This window comes from Halichoeres trimaculatus, unplaced genomic scaffold (assembly GCF_033239565.1).
Source record: "Halichoeres trimaculatus isolate MK-OKI-2021-1 unplaced genomic scaffold, fHalTri1.1 fHalTri1_scaffold_1, whole genome shotgun sequence".
Taxonomy (NCBI): domain Eukaryota; kingdom Metazoa; phylum Chordata; class Actinopteri; order Labriformes; family Labridae; genus Halichoeres; species Halichoeres trimaculatus.
In genome coordinates, this window is record NW_027437179.1 from 7,821,081 (window position 1) to 7,833,875 (window position 12,795).

General features: G+C 39.2%; 1 protein-coding gene across 6 annotated transcripts in view; it reads right to left on the minus strand.

The window, feature by feature from the left end:
* Window positions 1-12,795, minus strand: part of epha8 (eph receptor A8) — a 185,594-nt gene that overhangs the window by 92,682 nt on the left and 80,117 nt on the right. For all 6 annotated transcript variants that reach the window (XM_074679007.1, XM_074678989.1, XM_074678970.1 and 3 more), the window contains exons 3-5: window positions 11,976-12,029; window positions 8,052-8,195; window positions 5,635-5,784 (exon numbers count right to left, since the gene is read on the minus strand). In XM_074679007.1, coding sequence (XP_074535108.1) covers window positions 5,635-5,784; window positions 8,052-8,195; window positions 11,976-12,029 — 348 coding nt within the window. The remainder of the gene's footprint in view (window positions 1-5,634; window positions 5,785-8,051; window positions 8,196-11,975; window positions 12,030-12,795) is intronic.

Here is a 12,795-nt window from a genome sequence, read left to right on the forward strand (position 1 = left end):
TTTTAGCCAGCCAAGGGGGCAGTTTAGTGTGTTTGCAAAACAAGAGGGCACTTTAGCTCAGGATTTGGCTCCAAAAAAAGCACTTAAGCTCCACAGAGAGTTTCTCTTGTGTCAAATGATAAAATGACAGAAAGAAACATTTACTCAGATCACATGAGGAAATTTATCACACTTCCTTCAGCTACTTCTGTAACTTAAAAAAAGTCTCTGTTCAACTCTTATGGATGGTCATTGCACTTTTCACTCACCTCAAACTTTACATTGTTGTTTATAATCACTTAAGCAAAGTATGACTACTTTGTGTCAGTAAAACTTAAGGAGAGGATGACAGTATTAAGTTTACTGACACACAAATGCTTAATAAGTTATTTCTTCCTGTAGTAGCTTTAAAATGCTAACACAAACTTCTGATGTACAGCTTCTTAAAGCACATTAAAAACATTTAAAACAGTGTATCTGACGTGTTTTCCTGAGCACTGAGTAAAATTTTCAAAGTTCTCCCCTTTTTTTAATCTCAAACAGAGATTATACCATGCTCTGTAGAAAGCAGGACGAACACTGTGAACACAGCTTTAATGTAATGTGTAAACTGGTGTCTGGTGTTGGGCTCTGGCAGCAGTCATTAATCACCTGCTCCGCTTTCAACAACAACAACCTGCAAACTTGGATGTTTTTACATTTTAATATGCTTATTTTTCATAAAATATCATCATAGCACAGCTGAGCGCCTTGTTAACACCGCTGAATGATTTAAAACTGGGTTTAACAAGTTTGTTTTGCAAGGATAAGAAATGCAGGCACTTTCTTTCAGCACAAAGTAAACTTTTGTTGGTGATACAGGAGAAGGACGCTTTGGGTGCTTTTACCCCTTGTTTTAAAGTCGTTCAGATTTCACATTATGTTAGACTTTGCTCCTGCTGCAGTTCATCTGTACATAAGTTTTCACAGCCTTTGCTCAGTACTTTGTTTAAGCTCCTTTGGCAGACCATTCACAGAGTTGTCCTGAAGCCACTCCTTTGATATCCTGTCTGTGGTTTTATGGTTGTTGTCCTGCTAAAAGTGAACCATTGCCCCAGTCTGAGGTCTCAAGCGCTCAGAAGTAGGTTTTCATACAGGATGTCTCCTGAATGTATATTGCTTCATTCATTTTACTCTCAATCTTGACTGGCATCCCAGTTCCTGCTGCTGAAAAACATCCCCACAGCATGATGCTGACACCACCATGCTTCACTGTAGGGGTGGCATGGTCCAGGTGATGAGCAGTGCCTAGAGAGTTCAATCTTTGTCAAACCAGAGGATTTTCTTTCTCATGGTCTGAGAGTCCTTCGGGGGCCTTTGGACAAACTCCAGGTGGGCTGCCATGAGCCTTTCACAGACGTCTGTATAACACTTTCTGCACGAACATGACACACGAAAATGAGACGAATGAAATCAGCACAGGAGAACATTTGTAGTGTCCATTCAAAAACTGCAGGGTGCGGTGTATCACAAATGTACTTCTACCAGAGAACAAAACCAGAGTAGAGGGAGTTTTTACACTGTTTGAAGTTAGAAAATTTTTGGAGGTGCATGTAGCAGAAATTTTCCTCTTGAAAAGGACTACATGGGAGGGCAAATCTGCTAAAATGATGTCATTTATCCACACAGAGCCACGCAGACCTCAAGGATGTGTAAAGCATGAACCGAGCTTATATTTGTGCCATCAGATGCGGACGTGTAGAGGGTGTCAGTAAATCTGCTCAATTAGCCTCCCTGATGGGCGCAAGATGGTGTAATGGTCGTGCCGCTCTGTATTGAAATTGAATTATTAAACTGAATCTGCCTTTTGTGAATTGAAATTGAATTTGGTGGGGTTTTTTTTTAATTTAAGGTATGAAAAGAGTTGAATTTTCATAGGTACAATTTCAAATTAAATAAAAAAAAGTCAATAAAAAAATTAATTCAATTTCAAGACATTAAATTCCAGTACACATCATGCTTTTCAAATTCAATGTTTATATTCAAATTCAGTTCCTGGTGGCACAAATATAACCTCATAGATGACAATAAAATGTGGAAAAAGTAATGTGCTGTGAATACTTTCTAGATGAACTGTGTTTATTTATATATATTAAGAAACTGCAAATTCTGTAATGAACCCCATTTACATTTCTAATCCTGGGATTTTCTAGATTTTAGGTAACAATTACCTCCTGATTCAGAACGGAAACATTGGCTCTTTTGTTGTGTTGCTTTGGGAGGAGGAGTAAAGGGTTCAACCAGACTTTAAGTATTAAAGCGTTATTAATTTTGGATCTTCCAAATTTGTATTTTTCAAAGGTCAGATGTGTTTTGCTCAACCATGAATCCAAATCCTGCTCAGCTGAACATTTCCCAGCAACATTTCTGTTGGAGTTTGTCTACAACTTTAACTTCAGACATGCTGGTTTGATCCAGACTCTAAGTTATCAGATGGTCTGATGGCTCTATTGCATGGACTGATTTCTGCAGCTGTTCTGACAACTGCAATGGTCAGATTTTAGAGTTTATTGCAGATGTAAAAAAAAAAAAAAAGAAAAGAAAAAAAAAAGTGTGCTGATGTAACTTACTGAAAACATGTCGCATGTTTCAGGCCTGTAAAAAAAACATCTCAACATGCTGACACATCACTCCTGCTTCTTCATTAGTTGATTTATTTCTAACTGATTCGATGGATTTAATGGATTTTACTCAGTCAAACTGACTCATGAAGCTCCAGATGAACACTGTGTGCTAATTAGACTGTTAATTACGAGTCGTGAGCTTACGAGCCATTCTTTTTGGGGTAATAATGGAGACCGTTTAGTTGCTACTTCATGTAAATGCCAGAAATAAACATGTTGTATAGCCACAATCAACACTCAGCATTCAACTTGCCTCAGGCTTTTTCTTCCCCTGCTCTGAGTGATAACATTTGTATGCTATGGGAACACATTGTATGGTTTTAGCTGAGGAGAGTTTTTTTTTTGTCCTTTTGATTCATTGTTCTGTAATGACACGGTGGTATTATTTGTGGAATTGGAAAAAATGTAATAAAATGAGGCTTCCTCCATGGTTTTTCAAGTTTGATTTGAGACTTTTTAAGACGGCCTTATTACTGCCAACTTTATGGCACAACTGGCAACAACATGGGAATCTTAATCCAAAATGGAACGGCTGCATTAATGTGAAAATACATCCTCAAAAAAAAAACAAGTCTTCAGCAAAACTCTGTGCAGCGTAATGATCTGAAATGGAAAACTAACTCCAGAGATGGGCACAAGTCACATTTTGCAACTTCGAGTCTCAAGTCCATGTTTTGGGTCAAAGTCACTTTTCAGATCTCTCAGGAGAAAGTCCATTTTTTAGTAGATTTGATAAGAAAACATCAACATATAACATGTAAGAAACATGTAAGAAAACATGTTTCATTTGATACTTTAAGAGTAAAATGCATTTCAGCCCTGTTATTTTGATTTTGATTGGGTTTATCTTTACATTTGATGTCACACACTGAGGAACCATCCTTTCACCTACGCGATGTACAGCATACGAAAATCCTGTGATGAGGCAGAGATTTCAGACTCTGATTCATTCATCCATATCTCCATCTTCCTGTCTTCAGTAGTCCATTGGTGGTGTCTGATGGTCCAGTCCAGCCTCTGGTTCTTCTTCTGCCTCTGTCTCAGTGATGGATGTCTTTCTTTCTGCAGTCTGACCTGTCAAAGCTTCATCTCAAAGTCTTCTCTTCACAGTAACTGAAACTGAGACTGAGACACTACCACCTCTTTGAAGCTGTGAAGCTTGAAGCTGTTGACTCTCAGAAACTGGTCTTCCGGTTTTGGTTCTGGTTCTGGTTTGGCTCTGCTAGACCTCTTCCTGTCAGAGTCTCCAGTCCCAGTTTCTGAGTGTCTTTGGATGCTGAAGAAAACTCTCCTCACTGAGCTCACCTTGACTTTCTTTGACTTCATTTCTCTGTAGTAAAGACCTGTTTCTGTAAATGTTCTGATGCTTTGTCTCTCTTTCTGCATGGATTAACTTTTCCTGCTAATTTTTACAGCGTTACATGACTTTCTGCAGAACAGTACTGTTCAAAAGCGCTCACCATGAGGGTCTGGTACCACGGTGTGTTCAGCTCGACTTTCATACACAGAAGCTGCATTTCTACGAAGCAGACCGGTTCGGTTTGTCTTGGTATGGCGCGCATTTTGTGGCGTTTCCACTGACTTATCCTGGGACAGATCCCCTAATATCCGAGATGGATGCCAGACTGAACTTATCCGCTTTCAGAACGTGGACCAACAACACTGCAGACTGTTGATTGGTCGGTAGAATCGCCACTTAGGCTGTATTTCTCCTGGTGGCACACAGACTTATCTGAAACAAAGCTTTATTGTTCTTTATATCAAAGAGCCACATGCCAATCACAGAGAGGACAAAATGCTGGATGTCCTCCATCTACAATCTTTGTTTACTGTGTCGTGTTTTTCTTCTTTGTTGGATTTATTAGCGGGGTACACTGTGTCGCGCTGCTACGGCGTCATGCTATGATTTAACAGATGCGGCTTACGGCATCTGGTTTAAACACCGCAAACCACGAGAGGGCACAGTTTTGTTGTGGAAACAAAAACAGGATCAGGCTTAATTGTACCAAACCGTGACAAACCGAACTGAACCGACCCGGACTGCTTGGTGGAAATGCAGCCAGAGATGGTTGAAAGGAATCAAGGAAACTTGGACAGCTGTAGGAGTTCGTCGCACCAACTTTCAAGGCTAGGTCAATCTCCATTTCTGCAGAACAGCGTTAAGTTGTTAAAGGGCCAAATCATGTTTAATCATGAACTGTTCATTTTTTTTTACAGTTTTGGGTAACCTTACTTTTTTTCTAAACCCCTGACTGTTCAACACTTAATTTTGTTCGATTTCAAGCTTTTCATTGGACAAGAACTGCATAAATTTCAATTTGTGAAAAAAAAAATGTTGGAGTGTGTTAAAACTCTTGACTAATTGTTTTATGTTAAAATCTAATATCACAGAAACCGTTTCATTTTAGCCCAAAATCACTTCCATATCACTTCCTGAAATTTCAGAACCTTTTCCAAAAATAAAGGATAAAAGAATTAATGATCTCAGACACACTGGTCTCTGGTACAAAAGTCACTGTCAGTGCAGGAAAATCAGAAAAAAAAAGAGTTCAGTAATCTCTTGTTTTGGGACTTGTCATGAGATTTGTCAAGTGTGAAACTTTCATATAATACACAGACAGAGCAGAATGATTTATCTTGTGTCAGTCATATCTTCATGGAACAATTCGATGTACCAATAAAAGAGCAGCTCTACATTTCAGCTTCTCATTTAAATCTGTTATCAATATCAAACTATTTCCCGTGGTACTGAGCTGCGCCTGGCTGCTGCTTTCGCTTATTGAGACGAGCAGAAATCTGTCTGAGTGACGAGGCAGGAAGAGACTCTCTGGGGCTGGGAGAGTTTCCAACTTGTCTGAACTCCTGTGGAGGAGTCTGAGCTATGAATCAGAAAAGACTCCCAAAGTGAAACACGTCTTCAAACAGCCTGGACTGATGTTTAACCGTCATATCTGGTTGTTACTTGTGCCGTTGTTTGTGGTGTTAATCGTACCTCAGTGTTGAGTTTAAGCCTGCGGACTCCCAGGTCCACTCCTGTGAAGCTCTCATCAGCAGCGATGGTGTCGATCTTAATGAACTGGTTCTCCCGTATGGACGAGCCCACCGCTCTGTCGGACTCGTAGTAGTACAGGTTGAAGGTTTCCTGCAGGACAGAGCAGGGAGTGTGAGTAGACCTGATGCCCCAAGAAGAAACATTAGAGCTGGACTGAAACCAACATGGCAGGTTGTTGTTCTTTTGACGGAGTCTTGCTGGATTAGGAAAGCATCCGACTTCTGAGCCAATGATAAGGCCAAAGAACATGGACTTTCCATTTTTAAAAAGCACTTCCATGTCCTCTCAGTGATTTACATTACTGTGCACCGTAAGTACACAATACAGAAAGATGGAAACAAACTACATCCCTTAGATTCATAGATATAAGGTAAGACAATATCTTTGTTACACTTTCAGGTGCAGGTGTTGGTTTCACTTAGAATAACCACCACTTGGGTGGGACTCCCCCTTTTCCACATGATGGGATTATTTCATAAGCAGATCTTTGCTGCTGTGTCTGCTTGAAGAGTCTTTTAACAGATGATGAATCAGAGCTGTAAACTCTCTTTTCTCTCTACTACAGAAAAACACAAACACACTCAAAGTTGTTAAGGGCTAATTATACCTTTATGTAATCTAGCTGTGCCTGCAGCACTGCTTTTGTTCAGCCGAGGTGAAAGAGAGTAAAAAAATGTTTGTAGTTTCCTCAGTGATCACAGAACAGTGAAGAAGAAACAAATATCAAAATTTCTGAATGTTGGTACTTTCTGATTAACGGTGGTTGGTCAACTTTTCCATATTTGATTGTGTAATTTGCTATAAGTTGCTTCATAGAAACATTTGTTTAACATTTTATAAGCAGATTAATCTCTTTCAGATAGCATTGTTCTTTTTTTTCATACTCTCTAATGTTACTTTTGTGTTTTCCAGTTAACCTAAACAGAAAGATAACACACCAGGTGTTTTATTTACCCTCACACAACTTCTTCAGTGTTTTGTTATCTTTTCTTTTAAAATGTGTTTCTAGCATCAAACTTGTAACAGGGGTCATGTTAGATCATACCTCTGTATGCATTTATGCAGTTTACATATTTTACATGTATATTTAAGTCATATTATTTCACCCTCTGATACATTAAATAATATAAAAGCCTGTATAAATATTTTTTAAGTGTAAAAATCATTCTTAGGCTTCGCATCAAAATATGATTTCCATTTTTTTTTACATGTGGTTGATAAAGTTACAGGCATGTCCACCACAGTGGAATACATACACCTTAGCATTCAACACAAAACCAAAAACCTTGTGTTTCTTGGTAATTTTATGAATGATGATGTCTTTTTAAGCTTTGCAAAACATTTCACATAATTTCAGCCACGTTAACTTTTTATATTTTATAGTTTGTAAGCTTTTTTAACCCTCTGATGCGTGTCTTTAACTTTCTGAAAAATCAAACACTGATGTGTTTTTTCATGCTATTAGAAGAATAAATATATGAAAGGTACAAAAAAAAAATCTCTACAGTCTGATATGCAGCTCCACCATGGGGACCATTGGATATATGAGGAAATGACTTTCAAGCAGATGTCTACTGCAGCTACCATCAGAGGGTTATTACAATCTCCTGGCACAGTTTTGAATTAAAAGAAGGGTTCTAATAAATTGCAAAACAGTACAATTTGTTTTTATTCATCATTATCTTTTTTTTATTTTTATTTTTTTATTACACTGCATTTCAACTATTTTTTATTTCCAAATAGTGGTTATAGCCAGGGATGGGTACCTTTAACATCTCAAACGATACAGTATTGATACCTGGTACCTGGCAATCAGTATCATTACTCAAGGGTACCAATTTTAGGTACTATTTTGTGTAAATGTGGTAAAAAAAATATCAATTTGTTCAATAATGAAATATATATTTTAAAAAAAATTAGCATATTTATTTTTCAATATGTAACCTTGCAATGCTGTGTCCATACTCAGCATGGCAAATCACTACACTTCCACTCCCTCACAGTCACAAGGATGCATTTAGGTACCTAAACATGGTACCTTTTGGTTTTACATGAATCAATACTTGGCACTTTTGACAGAATACAGTCGGTACCTATAAACGTACCTAATTTGCTACCCATCCCTAGTTGTAGCTAAGACAAACTTGATCATTATCTGAAGAGAATTAAAAAAGTGAAATGAAATAAAGTCTAATACAGTAAAATAAAATAAAAACAAAAAAATCCCCAAACAAACCAAAAAAAGAGAACAAGTAATGTAATTTAAGCCTTATGGATTGGATTTAAGAACATAATTCATTTGTTATAGCTCTGTCTCCTCACGTCTCTCATTTTCAAGCTTCTTCATTCAGTGTTACCTTGCAGGTGCCCAGAACTCCAGGCATGCTGTTGCAGTCTCTCAGGGTGAACTTGACCTCGATGTAGATCCTCCTCGCCCCCTCTCGAGGGAGCCAGCCTGTCCTTAGCCAGTTGTTCTGGCTGGGGCTCATCACATTACAGACCTGGATCAGAGAAATATCACAATCAGTGACTCAAGCAGCAACAGACAACATCAAAAACGCCAATCATTACAGCTTTTAGAGAAGCTATGTGAGGCTATAGTTTAGACCTTCCAGTGAGCTTGTTTTTACAGTGAAGAGCAGCAGCTCTTCACAAAAATCAATCTGTATTCAGATAAAAAGCTCTGAACTGACATGGTGATTCACTCACAGTGAGAGAAATGTGTCACTGTTTTATACTTCAACATTTCAACATAAATCTCTATAAACCATCATCAGCATCAGAAAAAAACTCAGTGACATATAAGTGGTGAACTGACAGATAATGAACCAGAGTAGTATCTCCATCATTTATATATCCTGCTGATGGTGAAACGCTCCTCGTTGCTTCTATTTTTTCATTTATTTTTCATTTTCACAACACAGAAGAGACCACCAGAGCGACTGAGGTAACGTCTGTGTTTAAAAGCTTTGCTGTTGTTAGACGAGAGTTTATCTCCGACAGTAAAAATCCTCCACTTAGTGGTATTTATGGGCTGCACGAATCAGTGTGTGAATGTGTGTGAGTGTAGGAGAGACTCACAGCATTTATGTTTCAGCATTTTTAAACCCCAAGCTACAAAATAAGACATATGAGGGACATTTTATTCACAAAAAAAGTAAAGAATTTTTTTTCCGAGATAGGAAAAAAATAAATGTTTTGAGGATAAGGTAGAAAATTTGGAACATCTTGGTTACACAACAGATTTACTGTATGGCTGATAAACAAGTGACGCTTTCACTTTAAAAACATGTCTGTATCAGGCTAGTTTAATTTTTGAAAACCACCAGCATTGTTTTTCTTTTTTTGCAAACTGCTTTTCTGTGATTTCAGTGCTGTTAAAAGAGTGTTCACTTGATGCGTTCAGTTTTCAAGGGTTTTTTAATGCTCTCCATACTTCAAACATGCCATGTTTTTTGTTGTCAACCACCGTGACTGTGCTTTAAAAGATGCTTCATAAACAAAGATTATAATTCAAGGGAAAAGCCCCGGTGTCTATTACGAGCTGTTCTGTCAGAGAGCATACATTTAGCTGTGTTTCCTCCAGTCGACTGCTATTTACACGTAAACTGCTGCTGCAGCTCGACAAAATAAGACGGGGTGGCGACTTAAGATGCTGTAATCCTAAACAAGTGCAAATCTTAAGAGTAAAAAAAAAAAAAACTATTTTTTTTTTTATAAGAAAACACAACACATTCAGTGCTCTTTTTTCTGTAAACCAAGCTTCTTGTCACGTGTGTCCGGATGAGAAGCCTTGGTAAAGAATTGAAGTTTCACAACCACAGTCACGGTGTTGATATTTCCATGCGGGGGCTTAAATCTGAGTTAGCTGTTGCATCTTGCTCTAATAAGACACTTACAGCTGGGTTAACATGCAGACTTTTTTTCATAAAATCAGTGCAATTAAAGAGCTCAGGTCAACTGTTTCCAACTGTTTTCAACTCCTCAATAAGAAAAATGGCTTTTGGCAGTTCAAGACGTTAAAAGTTGCTGAATGATGCCATCCCCTATTTGCAAAATGAGTCATTTGCATGAATTTGTCACGTACGCTGTAGGAGAGAGGAGTAACATCGTAAAATTTTCTTTTCATTTTAAATTCCAAACATCAACCCTCCTCCTTTTCCCGGACTTGGGACTGGCCAAAGTGACCTCAAAGAGAGGCACGTGATGGGCAAGCTAGGGGAGACTGCTGTGAGTGGGGATGGGTTTTTTTTGGCCTCTGAGGCCTTGGACACATGTAGCAGGGTATTTTAAAAAACGGCCCCCATTCGTTTGATTTTAAAAAATACTGTCATCCACACGCATCAGGCAAATTGGTCAGTGCAGTTTGAGGCATGCCAATTCCATATTTGGCAGTGTTTTTCAGACGTGACATCCGTGCCATCCACTCAGGATGAATCCCAAAAAACTCTGTTTTCCAGCATCTACACGAAACCATGAAGTCTTCATATCTTCACTTGTGCCAAATTTTTAGATACCTCGTTTTCAGTGACGTAAAACTGCAGTTTCATGTATACGACAGGCCTTTAGGTATAAAAATATATGCAGTTTCCTAAATACCCAGTGATGTATGGACATCGAGAGAGTGTTTTTTATTTTATTTTATTTTTATTTTTTTATTATTTTCATTTTATTTATTTATTTTTATTTTTTTATTTATTTATTTATTTATTTGGGGGGGGGGGGGGGGGGGGGGGGCAAAAAAATGAATGAATGAATAAATAAATAAACAAGATTTGCTTCAGGTGTCTAAGTCACTGAATTGTGTTTGGAACGAGTTGTACTTGTATTGTGCTTGTAAGTCAAGACCATAGACTGTATAAAACAGGGATGAAGCATCCCGAACATCACCCGTCTGTTCCATCCATCCATCCATTTTCTATACCGCTTATCCTGTTTTTTAGGGTCGCGGGTGGCTGGAGCCTATCCCAGCAATCATTGGGCGAGAGGCAGGGTACACCCTGGACTGGTCGCCAGTCAATCGCAGGGCTGACACATAGACAGACAACCATGCACGCACACACTCACACCTAGGGACAATTTGGTGTGACCAATTAACCTGGTAAGCATGTTTTTGGACTGTGGGAGGAAGCCGGAGTACCCGGAGAGAACCCACGCATGCACGGGGAGAACATGCAAACTCCACACAGAAAGACCCACCGGCCGAGGTGGGGAATTGAACCGGTGACCTTCTTGCTGTGAGGCTGCAGCGCTAACCGTTGCACCACCGTGCAGCCCACCCGTCTGTTCCTGAATCTGTGAAATGAAGCCAATCTGCAAACTCAGTCACATTAGCTATGACGCCGGGTGTGTGTTTAACTTAGAACAGCTATACGGCGCCTGGTGGTCACATGACCTAAGCTTTGTCTCTAATAGGATAGGACAATGAAATGATCCTGATAACTTCTAAACCACTGAGTGAGAAAAAAAAATTCACACACACCGTACAGTGTAAGCCGACAGCGAAATCAGTATTTTTGGACCCAAGACGTTTTTAGAACCAGGCTTTAAATATGCTTTAAATGCTGTTGAAGGCTGTTTTTATGGCAGGGTGTGTACGTGACTTCCGGTCTTTCTGCAGCCAGCCTCAAGCGGATTCTCGAACAGCAACTTTTAGCACTTCCACATAGGCTTCATTTTTACTACCCGGATGTTACCCTTTGGTCAAGATAGAGCATGCTCAAACACAACCCAGCCTGACAACTTCCCGGTTCACAGTTTAAATAACAGAATTTTCCTTTTGATTTGTTTGTGAAAAAGGAATATTCTACCCCTGTTACTGAATGAAATTCTATTCCATTTCTGCTTGTTTATTTTGTTTGAGGTGTTTTTTATGGAGCATTTCCATTCGGTTTGGGCTTCTAACCCAATCTTAATCAGAACATCAGGCTCCATGTAAACCCAGCTTGAGAGAGCTCTGCATGTTTGACTCTGGAGATGAAGATGTGAACGCTGCCGTTAAATTCAGGAGTGAAATAACACCCTCTGTGCCACCAGCAAAAAGATAATCAATATAAATTACTGGAGAGATATAGCTAGAGTTTCTAGGAACTCTTTGTCATTATCAAATAAAAATGTCCAGGTTTTGATCTGACAAATGTGACATTACAGTTTGTGTTTTGAGAAATACTCAGCCATAAAGACTAAAATCCTCCAGGGAACAAACAGACTTATCACACCGCTGCTCTTGTTATAGTTAATTCAAATAAACACTCTCCTTTCTCACTCTGAACATTACATACCTGGTAAGTGTGGATCGGGCTGAAGTACTCGTCCATCTCATTAATGGCGTCCCACTGTGCAGAGAGAAGAAAAAGAGAGGACGTTCTCGGGTCAGTCACATGCTCCCACATTTTTCAGATTTATATGCAGCGTCTCATCCAGCTTCAGTCTATATTTCCCTCATGATCATCTGCGCCCGTGTGTCTCCCTAACCACAACGGAAGATTATTAGCTTTAACTTCAAATGAAACGTGCGACCACTCCTGTCACACTGGCAGCTCTTGTGCTCGCGTGGCAGTTGTATTTGAATCTCTCAGAAGATGGAGTGTGGCTTCAGTTTCCCCCATGACTGGTGGTGATTTCAAACCTCATTACCTTTATGGCTGAGACAGAGTCATGCACACTCTGACTGCCTTAAAAAAAGCAGTAGGAAGTGTTTATCCACACATGGTCATTCACTTCCTGGAATTCTTTGTGTAAAAGCTTCATTTAAGACGCTCAATAATTGCAGTTGAACTGGGATTCATTATGGTTTTAGATATGCTGATGATTTCCACCCCGGTGTGCGTTTGTTTTCACGTGCAATCATGCGCTCTGGATTTCAGCATGTAGGAATTCAATTAGTGTAATTCCGACAGGACACATTTCCTCTTAATGAGATGCCCCCCATGTATGTGATTGGACCTTCATTGTTTACCGAGGGCCGTCAGCAGCCAATAATAGAATTACAAGAGGGACCACTAAGTAAATTGCATTGGTATTTCTAAATGTGTTAATGTGCATTACACCTCCCAGCACCCAGTTTTTATGTACATCCAGGAAACTCAATTATGTGAGCCG